Source organism: Tympanuchus pallidicinctus, unplaced genomic scaffold (assembly GCF_026119805.1).
Source record: "Tympanuchus pallidicinctus isolate F22 unplaced genomic scaffold, pur_lepc_1.0 scaffold1, whole genome shotgun sequence".
NCBI classification, from domain to species: Eukaryota; Metazoa; Chordata; class Aves; order Galliformes; family Phasianidae; genus Tympanuchus; species Tympanuchus pallidicinctus.
Window position 1 is genome coordinate 4,275,963 of NW_026294618.1, and position 22,305 is coordinate 4,298,267.

Genomic DNA, 22,305 nt, shown 5'->3' on the forward strand with positions numbered 1-22,305 from the left:
AATGGCATAGAAATATTAGCCAAACATTTTGTTGCTCGCCCTAATTATTGAGCAGTGTGTGTAAGGGCCAAGATTAATTTAGTTGAATGAATTCCCTGATGATTTAAATAGGGAGGAAAAGCTTCTGCTGTTTGTGACTTCGCAGCTCTGTAGCTGGTCTTTGCCCATAGAATGTGCTTTCCTGAAGTGAAGCCAAGTGAATCGATGTCATTAACTCAATTCACAGACAGGGAAACTGAGGCACGTGGCATATACTGACTTTCCCTAAGGCTACCCAGTAAGTGAGCAGCTGTAATCACTCAGGAGCCTTGCCCTCATTTACACAGACCGCTATTACTTTGCAAATACTGCTGGGGAAAAGGCTAACTGAGTCTTTCTGCAGATCCCTCTTAGAGCAGGCTTTTCTCATGCCTTGTGCTGCAGACAAGAGTGCTTCATGCAACCCCTACATTAACACAATTCAAGCAGTAGGACATCTCTCGTTTCCTTTGGGGGAAACAGTTCTGTAGTCAAATAGATTACAGCATTAGAAAACGTTTCCTAATGTCCAGCCTCTGCCATAGCTTCTAGAATCTGTTGATATATTATTAATAGAAAGGAAAATAAATATAGGTATTAATGCCAGCAGACAGCGTCTACTACTAATAGCTGCTACAGTAATATATTCTCCTTGTTTTTAGCTTTTATTAGTCTTTTTGCAAAGGGTTACAAGACCCTTATGCATCCATTAGCCAGTCAGCCATGTGAAATTAATGTGCAACAATTTTCATAAGCATTACTCAGAACTAATAATAATTAAGCATTATTTTCTGCTCAGATAACACAGAAAATGAAGTCTGACTTTTATGCCAAGATGGGTTTGCATTAGCTTAAGGTAGATGAATAAATTCTCATTTACAAGCCTTCTCCATCAGCTAGCCACAAAATATCAAGGTAATTAAAACCAATTTGTGAGGTTCTGTCCCATTGCACAGTCACTGAGTTTTATCACTGCTGCAAATTGCAGGTGCTTTTATGCTGTTGCAAAGGTGGGACATGAAGGAGACCTTGCTGCTTGCCTTCTTCCCCTTTTAAGAAGAGCAATCTCCTTGTGAAAAGCAGGAAGAGTTTTGCAACACATATGGTTCCTGAGGAGTGTAGGGCAGCATTCCATGAAGTACCAGCTCAGTCCCAGTTCAAACTAGGAAGCAGACATCCCAGAAATGCATGTAACAGGCCTCTAGCAGAGAAAAAAAGAAGGCAATTTCCTTTTGATTTTATTATTATTATTATTAGTAGTAGTAGTAGTAGTAGTAGTAGTAGTAGTAGTAGTAGTAAGGGATGCATTTTGATTTATTACTAAAACAAGGGACTTCTGAAGACAGCACTTTTTGGACACTTAGGAGCAGTTCCTTCCAGCTAGCCAGATCCTTTCTCCAGTGTCTTTAGAAACACAAACACAAAGGTACCGTTTGCAACCCATAGCAATAGGACCAACCAGTTAGATGAAGCTACAGCTTCCAACACTGCCCAATGGCTTTCTTGTCCTTTTTCTAGCTTAAGGAGATATAGATGAGTTTGACACATAGTCACTTCCCAGCAGCTCAACACACCACCCTGATCGGGAAGTCTTAGTTTGGTCCAACTTGAAGACAGAAGACATATTAGCCCTCTCAGCCACATGGTTTGATTTTTGGGTGGTGCTGAGTGGAGCAGACTCAATGAGCTTTATGGGTCCCTTCCAACTCAAGATATTCTATGATCCTATGCACAGATAGTTAGCTGTAGGATATATTAACCCAGAGTTATGTCGTAGCTAAACTAATTTGCAACTGAGTGAGCTAAGATCTTTCTTAAGGTTTCAGCTCTCCTTGAGGTGCTGCATCTTGACATTTCTTCTGAGTTAGCAAACGATTGAGCCAGATGTAACCCTCTTAGTCTGGAAAATCTGGATCCTTGCTCTCTCCTTTCAAGTCTCCAGCCCTATATCGCTCTCTAGTCTGAACACACTTGGCTGTCTGTATCCACCTCAGTGAGATGGAGCATGCTGACCTGAGATACAACTTTATGGTTCTGAAGCAAAAGAAGAAGACAGACATTCTGACTTTTATTATGTTTTGAAAAAATTGCTCTAGAATAATCCAATTGCCACTTGAGAAGCAAATAAAAGGACAGCAGACTCAAGAAACACCAGCTGAGCTTTGGCCTCAGAATGAACCTCTGTGGTACTCACAACATGTTTAGCTATGCCTTCGATTAAGAAAGGTTTCCCCGTCATGGCTGTCTCAGTCTTGATCCACTCATAGTAGTTATAGACAGAAGTGTAGAACTGATAATATGGCCTTGCTGCACAATTGTCTCCCCAGCTGATGACGCCGACCTGAAACCACTTCATGGTGTTCCAGTAGCTGCAAACCAGGGGTCCCCCACTGTCCACCTACAGCATAAGAAAGGCATTAGAGCAGAAGCAAACCTCAGGTCTGTCAGAACATCTGCATCTTAGACGCTGATTGGGAAAATCAAACTCCATTCCAAACTCATGAGGACTTGGGGGAAGAGGGACTCAAAATATCACAGCTTAGATCTGAGATTCCTTGTAGCATTTACAAGATCTCAAATGCCCTTTGCAGCCACCCTATAAGAGGAATACCCTATGAATGTGGCCTCTGAATGCAACCTAATAGGGAAGAGAAACCAGCACAAAATGTACCCAGCCACATACAACACTCCTCTTGACAATTATGTACTGTACAGCCATGCTCTACATAAAGTAGTTTCATTCTACAGTGGGTTCAAATATTTTTTCTATCCTGTCTCCAGTACTTTGTGTGTGGCCAATAAGAAATTCAATGCAAACATGTTTCCCAAGACAGCCAACTTTCCTAGGGAATGTTGCCCTTCCAAGTTTGTTCCCTAGTTTGAGAATTATCTCTAACACCCATGTATGGACTCCCTTGCCACAGCAGCTACAGTAAGCTAATCTGTATCAATTAATAGAGAATTGGCAGTATTGCCCAGTGCAATAGGGCAATATTACGCTGGATATTGGAAAAAATTATTCTCAGAAACAGTGAGATCAAGTATTGGCACAAGCTGCCCAGGAGGGTGGTGGAGTCACTGTCCCTGGAGGTGGCCAAGAACCATGGAAATCAGAATCACAGAACAGTGGGAATTGAAAGGGCCTTCAAGAAATCAAGTCCAATCTCCTGCTAAAGCAGGTTCCCTACAGTAGGTGTGGCACTGAGGGACGTGGTCCCTCAGTGGGCATCATGGTGATGGGTTGATGATTGGATTAGGTGACCCTAGAAGTCTATTCCAGCCTTCTTGATTCTACGACTCCATGATTCTACGCAACTCATCAGCACTAACTAAAGTTTGTGGCAGAATTCCTACTCATTTTATCAAATGGATGATCAAGGCTCATCATGCATTTATCTTCCTTTTTTTTTTTTTTTTTTTTTTTTTAATTCAACATGTGAACAGGAGAGGAAAAAAGCAAAGATAAAGGCAGAGCACATGTTTCTTCAGCATCCAACACTGTTTGCTTTGAAGTGCTGTTCTTACAGCTATGTTTCTGTACCTCAAACAGCGGCGTCGGGCCCTTCGCAAAGTCAGAATCTAAAGGTGTTTCTCAACTCTGTTTTGGCCAAGAACTGGTGTGATTCACAGTGACCCTACAGTGACCCTGGACCCAAGCATTATCAGTGCTCTGGGTGACGCCATCCTGTTTGAATGAATGAGCATCTTCTAAGCTGTGTGAGCAATTAAATTACTGGGAACGTTACTGCTAATTCCCTCAGGGTAGGAACAGGCCAAACTTATATGGTAGAAAAAGGAAGGCACTTTGAGCCTCCTACAGGAAGATGAATGAAGACAGAAGAGTGAGTGTGACACAGCTGTGGCTGGAGAGCTCTCATCAGTGACACGTTGGGGTGCACCATGTTGGTATCTCTTAGTATGAGAGGTGTGAGTACTGGCAGAGCCCCTGCACACGGAACCCCAGGATGACAGAATCACCAAATGGTTGGGGCTGGATGCACCTCTGGATCCCTCTGGTCCCTCCCTGCCACCAGCTGGGCCACCCAGATCGGGGTGCCAGGCACCACAGCCAGGGGCTTTGGAAGATCCCCAAGGAGGAGACCCCACAGCTCTGTGCTCCCTGTGCCAGAGCTTTGTCATCTGCACAGCAGTGCTTCCACCATCTGCAGAATGGATCTATCTCACACTGCCAGTTTTGGAGGGCATCCACACTTGCAATGGATCTTTCTCCCAGGGCACTTAGATACCCCTTTATTCCTGACACCTTGTGAGTATCCCTAGGGGAAAATATCACACTTTATAGAGGCAGAGAAGGGATGGGATTTGCAAAAGGCAGTGGCAGAACCAGGAGCCAGAGCCAGGAATCCCTATTCAAAGCTATTGATCATGCAGTTTTCCTTTCAAATGAGATGATTTCCCGTTTTCCTTCTTAGCTGTGTTTGCTTTGTTCTTCACCCAGTTGGTGAGGAAAGGGAGAGCTGTCAGCTGTGAAGAGTGATTTAAAAGCTTCCCAGAGAAAGAATTAGGCAGTGCAAATCCACTTCTCTAATCCACACACTTTAAAACCCAAATCCTAATTCAGACACCTTTCCATGTGGACTGAGATGGTCTGTGCCGTGTGTGCAAGAGGAGGTGCCACTTCTCTCAACTTCAGCTATTTAACTTACATGTCCATCAAAAAGAGGGATAAATCATCCTTTCTACTTAATTATAGCAGCACCCCATTTGAATCAGGAGCCTGATTTTTACTGGGCTGAAGACAGAGAAAATAAGTGCCCAGCTCTTGGGCACTTCTGAATAGCCCTCTATCCACCTTAAGCTCTGAACAAATTTTGACCTCGCGTTTTCTGTTCTTGTGTAGGAGATAATGGCACAAAGGAATGTTGAGTGCTGTTACAATTATCTCACCTTCTTGATGTCTCCAGTAGCACTAATTTAATGAATGTTCAGGTTAATTACCCTGAAGACTGAAGAATGTCTTGAATCCCAGTGGTGAAATGGTTCTGCTCAGCAACGGGCCAGATAGCTACTCCTGCTCTTCAGGCCCACAGGCAAGTTTCTGGACAGCAAAATAACTGCAAATAGCATCTTCACTTCTGTTGCATGTTTCTTATCAACTGGTGAACTAAGTGAAAGACAACACTGTCCAATCAGATGCTGCTGAACACATGCCTTCCACAACAATGTGTTAATCCTCCCATTAGGAGAGGTGAGAACAAAGATATAGCAGCTGGTAAATAATTCTGGGTTGTGTCAAAATTGTCACAGACTAACAAGGCACTTTGTTCACTGAGGCTGATAAAAAGTTTTATCCTTTCAACCACAGCCAAAGTCTTCTTGTGAACATAAAGAGCCTTTCTGCTGACTTTAGTGGGCTTTGGAGCAAGAGCTTAATCTTCCCTTCGTATTTGTATTTGTGTCTGCAAAATGGTAATTGATCAGAACAAACATATTCAGCCACATAAATTGTCTGAGCTGGGAGAAGCTCTGGGGGAGGGAGATCAACCCATCTGATACTCATTAGATTGATGCACAACCCTTGCGAGTCATTGCTGGTTTCATTTTCATACTGTAAGCTCTGCTTAAATTGGAGAGAATCAGCATGTGAATAAGAAGATTTGCCATTAGAGCTGCCCTGGCTGCAGGAAGTAAAGGCTGTAGCAAAGAAAGAATTTCTTCAGCTGCTTCTCTGTGAACAGACAATCTTTAAGGGAATGTAGAAGAAAGGATGCTATGGCCATTTTTTATCATGCAGGTGTCAAAGATAAATCAGGTAACACAGGGCACCTGGACTTCTCTCATGGGATCCCTCTGAGATCCCACATGAGAGCCTCCACCTGCTCCGTCCCTCCATTTCCTCATTGGAAAATGGGGGAAGAAGGCAGCCTTACTCTCCACAGGGATGTTCATTAGCAGCCATGGAGGCAGTGAGTAAAGGTGGCCATAATGCATCTGACCAAAGACCCATGGGACTCAGACTCCTGTCTCTGACTGATGTCTGCAGCAAGTGCTTGGGAAGGAGAATGAGAAGCAGGGCAAGTGCTTACAGAGTTGTATTTACATCACAGTGGTTAATAGCCTTTAGAGAGATCTTTGTCCAGGAAGTTATCTAATTGCTTTTTGAATTCATTTATCCCTTAGGATGAATACCCACAACATCCTGGTCAGTGAGCTCCATAGTTTAATTATCTGCTGGATGAAAAAGCACTTCCCTCTCCTTGCTTTGAGTCTGCCGCCTGACACAGTCACTGGATTCCCCATCCTTCACATGGTTTGAACTACAGTGACAAGAGAACAGCCTGTGCTGTTCATGACTTTAGAAATCTGTGTCATACTCTCATGTGACATCTGACAAGCCTCCGAGTCGTGCTCTGCTATCTCCCTTCCTGCAAGAAGCTGTTCCACGTCCCTGCTCTTCCCACTCTACTCTCCTTTCTAACACTACCTTCCTTCTCAGATGAAGTGGATGGGAACTGCAATCAGCACATGATGTAGGCCTCCAAGATTACTGCCCTAGTATAATACGTGTTTGTTTCACTACCTGTTCCTTTCCTAATAACTCATTATGCTCTTGTTGCCTCTTTGACCTCTATAGAACCTCGTGCTGATGCTTTTGAAGGACTATCCAGAGTCACTCTGAGATCTTCCTACATGGTAATAGCTAATTTAGAGCCCATTATTGTATGTGTACAGCTGGAGTTGCTCTTCCCTGTATTCATTACCTTGCCCTTAACAACAATGAACTGCATCTGCTTTTTTAACCTCCAGACACTGAGAATAATGAGCTCCTCCTGCACCTCTGCACAGCCCATTTTAATCTTGACCACTCTGATTAGTGTTGTGGCATCATCCAGCTTTGCCTTCTCAGTCCTCCCTGAACAGCACAAATCCTTGCACGGATCCCAGTGGGACCCACCTCCAGAGCCCTTTCTCCCAACAAACCTTTCCTCCATGCTGCTTCCCTTTCAAACCAAAGCCCTTCCACTTAATGACAGCTCACTTTCTGCATGAGCCATGGGTGAGAAATCTCATTAAAAGAATTTTGGGTATCTTGGTTCGTTATATCAGCTAGATCACCCTCTGCCACATGCTTGTCAACTCCTTCAAAGAATTGGAATCTATCTGTGAGTCATGTCTTCCCCTGAAAGCTCTTTGACTCACATTGCATAATTGAATGAGAAGAGGCTGCTCTGAGTCATTGCACCTGTCACCTCACTCCAAGGACAAGTGCTCACTGGGTTTTCTGTTCAGTTGGATCCAGAGATGTTCTCTCCACCAACCCTCCCCCCTTCCCCCCAGATCTCCATCCAAATAATGCCGGATCCCATTCACGCAAACCAAGCAGCTTCAGTTTGAGGGACAAAAGACCAAAACTCTAGTAGAGGTGTGGGGCACCACGAGCATCTCTTGCCATAAGAAGGAACAAATAAGTCACTACAGCTTGCCTGTGTTCACTTGCCTGCCCATACGATAAAATGATCAGTTGATGAAAGCTCTACCAAGCCATGGAACACAAGAAAATATTCTAATTCTTATAAGCTGCACATCAAAGCACCCTTTAGAAGCAAATATAACAGCTTGTAAAAGCAAAAATGTCTTTCAACTGCTTTGTTCTGCTTGGTTTTTTTTTTTTCATAACACCATCCTATTTAAAATCATCATGCTCTGTGGAAAAAAGAAAAAACTACCCTACACCTTGACATGGTAGCAATTGTCCTGTGGTGGAGAATCTATCATGAAACATGTGAGTGGGTAACTCTCTTCAATATTAAGGTGCAACAGTAAAGCAGTATTGTCTTGTCAGTAACAACTTAGAGTTGAAATATGGCTAGCTTCCAAAGCCAGGCCCCAGGAGACCTTTTATTGATAGAAAAAAAAGCCTATGACCTCAGACCTCACACAGATACTCTCCACATCTACAGACCACAATCACACCATCATCCATCCACCTCTGTGTGTATATTTTTAACAGCTGCAGGATTTGAGCAAGTTTTCTTGGTTTGTGGCCTTTGCCTCGTTTCTGTGACCATTCACCTGCATGAAGCCAAGTTTCATTTGCAGATGTCTTTTTTAAAAAATCCTGTTTCGCAAGTTTTCCTTCACAGTTCTTGAGCCTCGTTAGCACAAGTAAAAGGATGAAAAGGCTTGTAAAATGATGCAAGAGTTCTGGTCACTACTACATGGATTTACCTCTCACTCTTAGGCACAGTGGGAGGGCAGCTCCAGACAAATATCACAACTCCAAGGGGATTCCAGAGCAAACGTCAAGCTCCCTGCCCAATCATGTTTTCACCACTGGGGTATGATTCAAAATGGGGACAGCTGGATGCCGTGAGGATATCACAGAATCACAGAATGAATCATACAATGACTTGGTTTGAAAGGGATCTCAAAGATCATCAAATTCCAACCCCGCTGCTTTGGGCAGGGTTGCCAACCAGTAAATCAGGCAGCAGGTCAGGCTGCCCATGGCCCCATCCAACCCAGCCTTGAGCACCTCCAGGGTCTGGGTAACAACATGGGGCACCCTGTGCCAGGGTCTTACTGTCCTCTCTATGAAAAACTTCCCCATGGATCCTGGAATATCTAAGACTATGCTGGAGACTTCCTTGTAGGGAACTGTCCTACCTTGGAGCTGTGTCTTCACCTGTGAACTTGAATGATCAGTGCTCCTACAGGGATTTACCTCATTTTAAAACAGATGTTTGAAACAATTCAAATGAATCACACATTCAAAATCACTTTTTTTTTTATCCCCATTAATAGAAATATGACTGGCTAGTTGCAAATAGCTGTAGAAGAGACATTTCATGTTATCAGATAAATCTCACCAAAGAACTACTGTTACGGCTATAGCTACATGGTGTGGGAGGCCTTAGCATCCCAAAAGCTACAGAGCCATTCAGAGAATCCCAGAATGGCTGGGATCAGGGCACCCCTGCATCCCTCTGCTCCCCGCTGCCCCAGCAGGACCACCCAGAGCAGGGTGCCCAGCACCACAGCCAGCTGTTTTGGCAGATCCCCAAGGAGGAGACCCCAGAGCTCTCTGCTCCCTGCGCCAGGGCTCTGGCACCTGCCCAACACAGCATGGGAGGAGGGAACAGAGAAGACGAATTGGAATAATCCTACAGCCTGCTTCTGGTCCCACAGTGGTTCACTCTCCTGTAAGTCTGTCCTGGGTCTGAAATGTACATTAAATGTGACATCCAGCAAGACAAGTGCCATCCTAATCACCACATCTCTGAGCAACCTCCACAGAACCTCCCTTGCAGAAGCTCTCTGAAACATAATTGGGTCATTTAATGAATTTTGTCTGGGTAGGCAAGACATTGAAGAGGCATTTGCTTTGCAAGTCCTTTAAACTCTAATTATCACTCAAGTTACTACTGCATCAGGGCCTAACAAAAGGTGCTTGAGGAAGCAAGGAATTAGACATCAATTAAGGTTCATGAGGTCATGGAAGAAACATAGCATACAAAAAAATAACACATGGGCCACCTCTAGTATCTGTTCTTTAGCACTTGTACTCCATGAACATCTGTTAATGCTAATGATTATGACTAAATAGAACTATAAGTCAATTATAGATCCTGTTAGTGTTAATTCATGGTCAATCTATATATTTGTCTGAAGAACCGCTTGAAAATTGGTATACAGTAGATTTTTCTTTTTTAAGTGAATAGATTTTTTTGAAGTACAAATACTCAGGAGCTCTTCTATTTTATCTCCTTGGATTAGTATTGGAATACAGTCAGTGATCCACAAATTAGTTATGCTCTAGTAATACTATGATGGCAGCTAATGAAATAGTCTGAGCCTTTCGATTCATGACCTGTGCCACATATCAAGGAGTATACCAAGTTTTACCAATAGAATAAAACTTTTACATGACACTTTGGCAAAGATATCTGTGTGGCTCTGGTTGCTCATACAAAACCATACAAAATCCATCACACAAGTGGTACACAGAGTAAAGGTCAAGCATGGTAATCCTCTGGATCCAGGTCAGATCATGCAGACTTACAGCCTGTGGTGTAAACGCAACTTTCCCATCTTAGTCTAACTCTGGGCATGAACAAAGGCACCCTTTTCCCTTCTATGCCTTTTTCCAGGTACATGGGCAGGACCTACACTTAGAAGCATGGACAGGAGACTAAAATATAAAAGGTGTTCTTCTTCTATCACCCCATCTCCCAGTGTTTATCCAATCCCATCCAACAACCTCAAACCCCAAACCACAAGCAATGCTACTAATCCCATCTGGGTTCCCCAAAATACAGATGTCTGTTGGTGTGATAAAGTAAGGCTTCCCACAGAGCTGTCCAGAGAAGTCCCTCTCACTTTGTAAAGGACTTAGGCATTTTGAGATTTGGACTCTTCTTCATTTGAAACAAAACCCAGTCTATGGAAAAGAATAGCTTGATAAATTGGACTTGGAGCAGTACGACTTCCTGCAGAGCCAGTATCATGTTGGGACCTACTCTACCACTTCCTTATTTGGCAGTCTACTGTGAGCAAAACACTGGACTTCTGCACCAGCCTAGCAAGGCCAAAATCACAGAATCATAGTCACAGAGCCATAAAATCATAGTCAAAGAACCATAGCATAGTTTGGGTTGGAAAGACCAGTTAGTTCCAACTCCTCTGCCATCTGGTTCCAACCTTCCCCACCCAAACCCTATCAATGGAAACCATCTACCACAAAATACTTCCCCTCCAGAAAATTAGAAAACCCTGATGAGAAGTCATGTCACTGTTTCACCCCTGAACAGCCCTACTTCTAGCTTAGCGTATATTCTAGTCTTGTTTTCATTATTTCAGGTTGCAAGTCATTTCTATCTGGCCAAACTTCTGCTAAAGTGGGCACTTGCTGGGTTATGAGCATTATTATACATTCAATCACTCTGTTCTTTGACTGCTTGGAAAGCTCACATTTCTAGTTCATTTCTCAGACTACTCTAACATTACTGTAGATCAAAATAGCACCCTTGTCAGTTTTCTGAATGCAGCAGATTAGTTTTGCTGGGTAAAAGTGCTCTTGCAGTTTCACCAGCATAATTCAAATGCAGAACTTAAGGCTGGGCTGGGAAGTGCATTCTTTAATCACGTTAATGTTATCCTGTGGCAGTTTTCTTCTTACATTTTTGATTGAATTTAATGGAGGTGAAAGTCACTAGATGAATGGCTTCACAGGCAAACACTCTCTAGCTAATCAACAAAAATTATTTTCCAAAGTAAAAAAAAAATATATATATCAAAAATATAGATTTTGCAAAGCAAAGCCTCTCCTCTACCCAGCTATGAGCAATCCACACCCCTGTTCCTGCTGCCTGTACCTTAAAGTCAAGAATCTCTTTGAGTCCTGGGTGTTATTTCCTTCAGTAAAGGATTCCTACAGGATGAAGTTGTACAAGTTCAAGTGTCTGACTGTCTGTCCCTTTCCAAACACAGGCACATTTCTAAGAAAACCCTTGCTCAGTAGAAGAGAAAGGTCTTAGCCCTGTTCCTATCATGGTAGAAGCTACAGGGAGAGCACTCAGAGAAGGGGCTGGAGGTCAGACAGTGTGAAAGCAAGGGGTTTTTTTTGGCTCTCAGATTTTGACATCATTACAGCCATTCTGTGTGTGGAGCATGTTCTGAGGGCACATTATTCTGTGTGAGGTTTCCCCAATTCTAGACATTCCACAGAATCACAGAAAGGATGAGGTTGAAAAGGATCTCTGGAGGTCATCTGATCCAACCAACGTTTGTTTCAGCTATCTCCCCTTAGTAGTCCCTTATATCAAATACTACTCGAGCTCCATAATTTAGCTTCAAAACTCCATCATCCCATATGACTAACCTACTGTAATATGTAAACTAGTTAGTTTTGGAACCCACAGACAAACCTGCCATGCTATCTAAGAACATTTCTGTCAGCACAAAGACCAGTCTTTGAAAGATTTCTAACATTCATAGAATCATAGAATCATCAAGGTTGGGAAAACCAACAAGATCATCTAATCCAACCATCAACCCATACCTATGACCACTCTAGACCATGTGTCTCGGTGTGACATCCACACTTGAACACTTTGACTCCACACCTCGCTGGGCAGCCTGTGCCAATACCTCACAAGAGAAAAACTAAACACTCCTGGACTCATTTTATCACCCACTCTTTTTGCTTTGGCCCTCCTGGATAGACCTGCCTGTCTTCTTTCTGTATTTAACCTGATAACAGAAAAGTGCTGCCTGTATTAAGGAGAAAGCAGACCACACTTTGCTGAGCTCTCACCTCCATACAACCACCACTGACCTCCAGGAGTACCACAGTGTTTGGGTCTATGTGCACTTGCTGTACATCAGATAGGCAGGTCCTTGGCCTTTCAGCTTCTTGCCCTGGCCTAATGCAAAGAAACCTATGAAACCACGGGAAGCGTGGATGTCACTGTGCCCTCACTGGCAGCGTGGCCATCCTGGGGAATGGTTTACCTGGCAGGATCCTTGCTCCAGCTCAATGCATAACATATCCTTTGGCAGCTTTGGTATCTGGTCCAAGCACTCCTCCCGGCTGATGAGCTTCATCCTCGCTTTCTGCAGCATGTGGGATGCTGACACTGCAGATGTTAAGCAAGTAAGAACAGAAGGCTCACCAAACTTTACACAACCTTAAGGAAGATAGGACTCAGAGGTAATTTCTTAAAAGACAGAAATTTTTCATGCTCTTTTTCCAGCTAACATGGAACCCTTTCATAGAAGTGGACAGAAATTAAAATGGTTTAATACAGGAATCTCCAGGGAGGTGGCTATATACCTAGTTGAAGTCTAATTGACAGCAATCAAAAGGGAGTCAGGCTGGTGATACTCAAGGTGACATTTCAGTGATGTCTACCTACAAAAGTCAAGAAAACAACCATGCTTCCATCCATGCTAGAACAATAGGTTATATTTTTGGTATGACCCATGCCACACCAATGCATGTCTCACTTGCCAGTCTCAGCTTTTCCAGTTTTTCCTCTGAGGCAGAAGGGCTGGGTGCCAGGGTTGGGTGCACTAACTTCCCACTGGGTGCAGTTTGGAAGGCAGAGGCAAACTCAGCCTGACACATAACAAAATAAGTCACACCATGCACCTGGCAAAGAGAACTTCACTGCAGGTAGAATCCTGCCAGAACAATTCCACAGAATTGCCCCTGCTTTTCTGTTCCTTAAGAGCATGTTATCTTAGTGAAATCGAAGACTCTCACAATTAAAACACAGCTTTGTGTTCTGATCTACAGTTATATGAAGTGAATGAAGCATAAGAGGTTCAGAGAGGCGACAGTAACTCTACAGAGCAGAATGGCAAGGATAAAATGGGACATGAGCTTCTGCATCAGGGAAGGACTGTTAAAGCCCCAAGGCACCACTCTACCCACTCTGTCCTGATTACTTCTTTCCAATAATGAAATAGCTCATTAGCTATTTGGTGGTATTTGCTCAGGATAGGCATTTTGGGTCACAATCAGTGCTGGAGCTACTTTATATTAGGGCTTGAATGGAACAATTAGTAATGGTAATCCACTTTTCCAAATATAGTACAAGAAGGGGTGGTCAGAATCATTGAATAACGTGTTTAATAAAGGCATCTTGCCAAAGGCAACCTTGAATCTTCATTTCTCTTATTCAACACCACTTTAGACCCAACATAAATTTCCCAGCGTGGTTGGAAATTGCCTTACTTTGAGTGCTCAGAAAGTCAAGGAAGAAGGTTGAGTTCTTGCAAAGCAATGGTGGGTTCTAAGCTTTCAGCTGGAGCATACATGCTCATTGTGGGTAACCCCTCCCAGAGGGAGAACATCTGCTTTAAGTGGATGAAAACCTCCATTAGCAAATACATATCCCTGCACCATCTCACCTGCACCTGTCATTCCCCATCCAGCAACCCAGCAGTGTTGCCATGAACTGATGTCATCCATGTAGGGAAAGCAGATGGGGATTTTCTCATTGCTGAATTCAATGGGATAGTTGAGCATGATCAGAGCAATATCGTGCTTTAAGGTTATTCTGTCAAAGTCTTCATGGAGGATCAACTTGCTTGGCTCACGTACTTCCAGTGGGAGGTCAAGGTCAACTGCTCCCATTACAATCTTAATATCTGGTGGCCTTATAAACATACAAAAAAAGAAAGTATATGTATGAGCATAAAAATATGCATAAAAATAGTATATGCATAAGCAAATGGAAACGTGTTGTGTTATAGAGTTTGATGCCTCCTTTCCCTGAGCAGGGTACCATAGTTCTCTGCAAATAGCAGGGGTGGGTTAGCTATAAATATCACAGAAATCAGCCCTCATTTCCAGGCAAAGCTAATTTTCAGGCGAAGTGGAAGAAGAGGTAGAAAGTGAATGCAAGCAAGTTCTAAATAGCTTAGCTAATGAACAGATGGGGAGAGCTAGGTGTTCAGGATAGCTGTGCCCAGGGCTGGCTACTCCATGACTACACTGTGCCTTGTCAGTTGCTCCAGGCTGTGGTGCCATAGGTCACTGAACAGTCCTGGCTCTTGAACCTGCCTTATTTTGGAGGGCTGGAGTCTGCTCCATTGGACACTGCATGAGTTAATGTGTCCAGAAACTGCTGGATTAATGTCAGACTACCCGTAAGGTAAAGGTGTTTGCTATATGATACCAGTGTAATTTGGGGCTTAGGATAAATTGGAATGGAATATATCTCTTTTTACAAGGTACCCCAACATGTGCTGATGTACAGTTTGGGGGGGCAGCAGAACAACTTCATGACCATTTACAGAAGGATGCTCACACCATCCTTCAATATACTCGCCTTCTAGATCTTCTGGTTACGAAGATTTTTGCAAATTCCTGTGGTAATGCCACCTGTGATCAATAGCTTTCTCCAAAGAAAGAAAAGCTCTCAGAGTTCTTTTCCTGGCTCCACCACATATATTTTGCACTTGATCCCAAGGACATCCTGAAGAGCAGTGTTATCATTCCATCATGCCTGAGCAGTTCTTTTTGACCCCAAGTAGAGCAGAGAGAACAGAATAGAGTAGAAAGAAAGCATAGGATAGGATAGGATAGGATAGGATAGGATAGGATAGGACAGGACAGGACAGGACAGGACAGGATAGGATAGGATAGGATAGGATAGGATAGGATAGGATAGGGTAGGGTAGGGCAATACAATGCAGTACAATACAATATTTGAGTTGGAATCGACCTACAATCATCTAGTTCAACTGTCTGATTTCTTCAGGACTAACAAAAAGTTGAAGCACATTATGGACCAGCATCTCCCTACCCAATTCCCCTCCTCAGGAAGTTGAAGAGATCAGCAATGTGTCCACACAGCCTTCTCTACTCCAAGCCAGACAATTTATCTGCCCTAATCCTCTCCCCTAAGCCTCTACCCTCCAGCCCTTTTGCTAACTTTGCAGCCCTCCTCTGGGCAAAGAAGTACTCACACTTCATCTGCAAAGCAATGGGCCGCAGTCAGGATCCACAACGCACTGATTATGCTGCCTCCACAGATGTGTTTCCCATTGCTCTGGATGCTCACTTGCCATGGGAACTCTCCAGCCTTGGCATATCTCCCACCTGTGATCCTCTTGCCAGTCCACAGAAAGGACTCAAAAGATGGTCGGAGGCCACACTCTGGGTACAAAATAAGATGTACTGCTCACATATGCCTGCAGCACTGCCTGTGCTACTAAATTAGAAGGGAAAGATGCAGGTGAAAGCACTGATCCTTGATCATCCTTACAACTTGTTCAAGGAATGAGACCGGAGAGCTGCATTTACCATTGTGTGAGTATGCAGACTGGGTAGCAGCCATTTTGATCGGCTGGTGACTTCTGAAGAACACATAAGCTCTGGAAAGACCTTCTGCATGGATGCTGCTGATTAGAGAAGTTAACACCCAGAAAGTAAAGAGAAGCATTTTCATCCCACTCTTGGACCAATGCTCTTCACAATATTCAGGACAGTGATGCTTCCACAGCCACATCCCTCTGACAGGGGCAACTGGGCTGTGATATCACACTATTCATTTGTCCTGCTGACATCACAGTTGGATGCTACGCTTCTGTGACGATCATAGAATCATAGAAGGTTGAAAGGACCTACAAGATCTAGTCCAACTGTCAATGAGAGAAAGCTAACACAGTTGCTTTAGTTACGATAGAGATTAGTCAGTACTCCATCCTGGACTGAATTTCATGGAGTATCACAACAGTGGATTTCTTGGGCTGGGTGCTGTAGGCCTTCATTCTCAAACCATCTTTTTCTCTCCAAAGACTTTATTTCTTGGTCCTGCTTTGGTTTTCATCTTTGAGAAGTGCTGGAGCCTAACAAAATTTGAATGAATTTTCCCCTATGTTCAGACCACTTCTACATTATCAGAAGTAAGCAGCTTTGTGGTAGGGCCAGGTTCAAACAGTGTGAATTCACAGAGTCATAGAATCATAGAATGGCCTGGGCTGAAAAGGATCACAACTATCATCGAGTTTCGACCCCCCTGCCATGTGCAAGGTCTCCAACCACCAGACCAGGCTGCCCACAGCCACATCCAGCCTGGCCTTGAATGCCTCCAGGGAATTACAGAGCCAAAGATGCTGAGGCAACCACTCCCATCCTTCCAGAAAACTGTGTACAAGAGTGGCTTACAAAACAACACCCAGCTTAGAAAACCAATCCATGAAACTGAATCATTTCTCCTTAACTAATTTTATCCTCCCTACTGTTTGTACCTCCAACAGCAACTGCAAGAGTTCAAGGCCAAAATTCTTCTGTAGAAAATCTCCACTAAATAAGGAGAGAGGACTCAAAAGAAGTCAAATTCAGACCTGAGCTCAGTATTAAGGACAGAATGGTGTTTTCTCCAAACACTTTAATGATACAATAACTGCACCAGTGAGTGGGGGGCAAGGGAGGGGAAAGGACAGAGGAAACCAGATAACATCTTATGAGCATCAGAATGATTCAAAATATGAAATGTTTTGCCCTGTACACTGGAGCAAACCAAGAGTTATTCTGCTGAAGCCTGAAATGCACCAAGATTAAAAATGCATAGGAATAAAGTCAGACTTTATTTTCCTTTTTTTTTTTTGCTTTTATGTCACCCCATGCCTAGGAAATTGGGCACAAGTGCTGGTTTCCTTGACAGTGAGCAACAAAACGATTCAGAGGTAAACACTAACAACAAATAGGTGACCAGTTCCTATGGCAACTGGAAATTCCAACTGTGATACGGACACATTTTGGGGTGTCTCCAGAAGGAGCCTAACATGGCAATCCTGCCAGAAGCAGCTCCTTGCAAACTTGCCCCAGGCATAAGCCTCTTAAAAAGAACAGTTATCATTGAGCTATCCAGTGAAATGGTGTGGATGTGTGTCCCTGCATCCTCACTATCTGGCCCTCAGAACAATCTTTACGTGTTCCTCTGCCCAGAATTGCCACATCAAAATGAGCTCCTGCCAATTTTCTCCAAAGAAAAGCAAAGTTGCTCCATTACACATGCCTGAGAACACACCAACGCCCTCCAAAAGTAGTGATTTGGGCAGCTTCCAAAATAGGAAACGAGAGGCTAAAGGCCACATCTCTCACCAGTCTGAGAAATATCATAAGCAACAAGCTGTGTAGGTGGAATTAACCTACACTTTCTCCCCATCTTTCTCACTGAAGTTGTATAACCTAAGAAGACATCCCATAGCACGTATATAGGTCTCAAAAGATCCTGTACCCATACAGGATATCCCCTGCATTGCCTACATCCTTCATCTCCAGCTTTTTGGTCTTTTGAGATCCCCCAAAATGAAAGGCTTTGTCTCTTTCTGGCTGCTCTGCGTTCTATACATGCAGATGCAGTCCCCCATCTTATGTTTGCACAGCACCTACCATAATGAGCTCTGATCTTAGAATCATAGAATCACTGAGGTTGGAAAAGACCTCTTAGATCATCCAGCCCAACTGTCCACCTACGAATATTTCCCCACAAAATCTTGTCCCTTAGTACAACACCTAAATGTTTCTTGAACACCTCCAGGGACAGTGACTCAACCACCTCCCAGGGCAGCCCATTCCAGCACCTGACCACTATTTCAGATAATTTTTTGTAATATCCAACCTGAATCTCCCCTGATGCAAGGAGGTCATTCCTCTCACTAGTTACACAGGAGAAGAGGCCAAACCCCACCTTTCAGGTAGCTGTGGAGAGCTATAACGTCTCTCCTGAGCCTCCTCTTCTCCAGACAGTCCTCAGCCATTTCCCGTAACACTTGTGCTCCAGACCCCTTACAGCTTCGTTGACCTTCTTTGAACACATTCCATGGCCTCAATGTCTTTCTTGCAGTGAGGGGTGCTGCTGAGTACAAAGGGATGATCAGTTCCCTGTTCCTACTGGCAGCACTATTTCTGGTATAAGCCAGGACACCAATGGCCTTCTTGGCCACCTGGGCACACTGCTGGCTCATGTTTAGCCAAGCACTGACAAACCCCACCAGGCCCATTTCCTCCACGCAGTCTCCCAGCCAGCTTCTCTGCCCCAAGCCTGTGGTGTTGCGCCAAAGTGCCAGACCCAACACTTGATCTTGTTGTTCTTCATCCCATTGGCTTCTGCCCACCTATCTAGCCTGTTCAGATCCCTCTATAGGGCCTTCCTAATTTTCAGGCAGATTAATCCTTCCTCACAAGTTGGTGTCATCTGCAAACTTACTGAGGATGTGCTCAATGCCCTCATCCAAATCATCAGTAAAGATATTAAACAGGACAGACCCAAATACCAGTCCCTGGGAAACACCACTTGGACCAGCCACCAGCTGGATTTGACTTCACTCTATGGGCCTGGCCCTCCAGCCAGTTCCTTACCCAGAAAAGAGAGTACCTGTCTAAGCCACGAGTCTCTACGAGAAGCTGTATGAAGAAGCTCCAAGAGAACTGTGGGAGAGAGTGTCAAAGGCTTTGCTGAAGTCTAGGTAGATTACATCAGCAGCGATCACTCCATCATAGAAGGAGATCAAGTTGGCCAGGCAGGATCTGCCTTTCACTTTCAATCCATGCTGGCTGGACCTGATCACCCAGTTGTCCCGCACATGCCATGTGATCTCACTCAAAATTATCTTCTCCATAATTTTTCCTGGCACCGAGGTCAGGCTGAGTGGCCTGCAGCTCCCCAGATCCTCTTTAGGAACCTTCTTGTAGATGGGAGTCACAGTGGCAAGTCTTCAACCCTTTGGGACCTCTCCAGTTGACCAGAAAATCTTGGCGGTGACATCACAAGCTACTGAAGTACAAATAGCTAATCATGGGAATAATTAAGTTACAGTACACTTAGCATACACCTCTATAGTGTCATGCATAATAATACTGATTTTGAAAAGCCCTGGTGTTTAATTAGTAAGCTGCAGACTTTTCTCATATTTGATACCTTTTCCAGATCTACCCAGACATATATTTAGAGCCATGGAACACACTGGAGATAGCATTTTTCTTTCCTGTCTTTGTAATTTATTGTAGTGCAGGAAACCAAATTGATTTCTTTCTGTGTTTGTACATTTTTTGGAACTGTCAAAAGTATCACATTACAATTTTTACTTTTTCTTACTAAAATTGCTTCAGAAAATAGGCACTATAGGTGATATTACACGTTGCAGCAAAAGTGGAATTGTGAGAGAACTACTGATCTTCTAAATTCATCATTCTCAAAGACATCAAATTACAGGGTTGTGATAGCTAAGATGAGCTCAGCCATGTCTCCAGAAGTCAAAGCTAAAGCATGAACAAATTCATCAATCCAAGAAAATAAGTATGCCTATAGACATTAGCTATGCAAAGTGCTTAATGGGTGCAGCCACTCCATAATCCATCCCTTTAACAGCGTTTTTTCAAGCCAAACTTTAAGAAGTTTCTTTCCTCTCTAAATTTCAAGCTTATGAGGAAATCAGGGAACTGCACAGAGCAAGAAGCTGCATTGGCCAGCAAGCAAAATTTCCATATCTCCTTGGCTTTTAATGTCAATGAACAGGAAACTGCTCAGATTACAGCAAGCCATCCCAAATCTTGATGTGCTGATGCTGTGGGTACCGGAACACCTCTCATCGCTGTCGGCCTTTTCAGAACAACTCTCTAGAACAAAGCACTGGAGGTGCCATGAGCACAAGCTATTTCCTGATCCCGATTGGGCAGGAAATCCCCGTTCCCCCGAGGCCACAGTATCCGTTGGGGTTCTTGCTGAGGTACTGCTGATGGTAATCTTCAGCGTAATAAAACTCCGGAGCCTCCCGGATTTCTGTTGTGATGGCACCAAAACCGCTTTCTGTCAATACCTGTCAAGAGACAACATGGAGATCCATTAGTGGTTTGTTGGCTTCCCTGCTGATGAATGACATACGGTTTCCTCTCAGAAGGAACCACAGGCATCTCTCAGTGCCTGGACCACACTTACAGCACATCTCTGAGAGCCTTTTATCCTTGTGATTTCTCTAGAAGAGGTTGTGGGCACCAAAATACGTGTCGGAGAGAAGGGGCAGTGCACCCTTCATTTTTAATGGCTCATTTGTTTAATTTGCTATCGCCACACATTTGTTCTCTTCATGAGCAGTACCAGGGAGAGATGTGGTGCCACCAATACAAGTGGAAAAGAGATGTGCAAGGCTTTGCAGGTGTCCAAGGACTTCTCTTGGCCAATGTCTCAGTTCTGAAATACATTGTTCAGTCATTCGTGCCAAGAAAAATTTCGGGATGAAATTTGAGCCCCACTGACAACAGAGGGAAATAAGAACATTCAGGCTCTTTTCACCGTCTCTGCAAACCCTTCCTTCAAAATGGATGATTCCATCATGAACAGAAAGGTATTTTTTAGACAAATTGTGTCTCACTTCTGAAAGAAGATCTGCCAGTGAGTGGACCAGTAGCAGCAATCACTTGGCAGGGACAGGAGAAGGAACGTGGGTGGGAATTTCAAATTAGACTGAAATTTCTTTCTGATATCCCTAGCTGAATTCAAAACTCCTGGAGGTTTTCTGATAGAGGAAACTTCTTTTTCATATGAATTGCCATGTCATTTTACCTACTGAATTTTTCATTTCTAAGGAAATTGCTAAGCACCAACCTTTTGGAGCCAGTTCTCATCTCATCTCAGTGGGGACTGCTCACTGCAGTCCATGATAATCTTATAAGCACTTTAATTGGTGTCAGGCTAGTGTTTACTGTTGTAAAGTATATTTCTAAAGCCCTGGACATTGGTAGATCTGTGCTGCTGTCAGCCAGAATTGACAGCAAGATGGGCTTTAAGAAGAAAGCATTAGCAGATAAGCTGATTACCTGACAAATGTGTACCTGACAAATCTCGTCATATTGGCAATAAAAACAATAAAAGGAAGCCACCACGTCATAAAAGCAGACCTGGAAGGACCTGCAGGAAGTCATCCAATCCGACTTCCTTCATCAAATACAACTCACAACAGCCAGCAGACCTTTGTCTAACTACTTCTCAGAGATCTTCAGAGATGGACATCCTTCTGGTTACTCAGTGATTGCATTCCAGTATTTTCCATCCTGGCCTAGCCAGGATTAAGCCCACAGCTTTCATTTAAACCCACTCTTTTGGTCAGACTCATCATGCACATGGAAAGGAAATCATTCCTTTTCTTTTTCCAGTGGTCTCCTACATCCCTGGTCACTGCTCAAAGAGAAGGATGACAAGTCAAGAAAGTATGTAAATGAAGCATTAACAAGTATTTAAACATTAAAAGGTGATTATTTGGAGCCAAAGAGCCTTAAAATACCAAACAACAGGGTTTCTTAGCTCTTGCCTCAGTGTAGCAGAGTACTGATACCATTCAGGAGTTAGCTGCCAGACAAGGCTGACACCAGTCCAATGCACTCCGGTAATTCCACTTCCTGGAGACACATTTGGCTGTATTCAGCTTTCTATCAGGGCTTAAGTAATAAGATTACAAAATCCGTGATGGACTTGCGTGGGGAGCCCTTTGATTCAAAACCTGACATCTAAATTCTCAGTGCAGATAAGGAAGTTGTGGACTAGCTAAGCAATGTTGTGATCCCACATTTGAGCACAGAGATAACAAGCCCTATTTCACAGGATTCCAATCTTGTTTTCCCACACAAAATCACTGAACAATATTTCTCATCTTCGGGACGGGTTTTGTCCCAAGGGAACCAGGCTATTACGTGCCAGATGTATTAGCAAAGAAGATGAAAGCATGAAGTCCTGTATCACAACAGATTGGCAACAACCGACACATAGAGATGTCAACACAACTGCTCTAAGGAAGCTGTGTTTCACTGGTTTC

General features: G+C 43.6%; 2 protein-coding genes across 3 annotated transcripts in view; both read right to left on the reverse strand.

The window, feature by feature from the left end:
• Positions 1-1,331: 1,331 nt before the first annotated feature.
• On the reverse strand, positions 1,332-15,682 carry LOC128085774 (serine protease 55-like). The gene is made up of 3 exons (XM_052693603.1): positions 13,897-15,682; positions 12,493-12,617; positions 1,332-2,416 (listed from the first exon to the last, which is right to left on the reverse strand). The coding sequence occupies exons 1-3, from the start codon at positions 14,153-14,155 to the stop codon at positions 2,111-2,113; spliced, it is 690 nt and encodes a 229-aa protein (XP_052549563.1). The 5' UTR covers positions 14,156-15,682; the 3' UTR covers positions 1,332-2,110.
• Positions 15,683-19,475: 3,793 nt separating this feature from the next.
• Positions 19,476-22,305, reverse strand: part of MSRA (methionine sulfoxide reductase A) — a 266,247-nt gene continuing 263,417 nt past the window's right edge. For both annotated transcript variants that reach the window (XM_052693598.1, XM_052693591.1), the window contains one exon: positions 19,476-20,316. In XM_052693598.1, the coding sequence (XP_052549558.1) occupies positions 20,152-20,316 (165 nt within the window). In that variant the 3' untranslated portion in view covers positions 19,476-20,151. The remainder of the gene's footprint in view (positions 20,317-22,305) is intronic.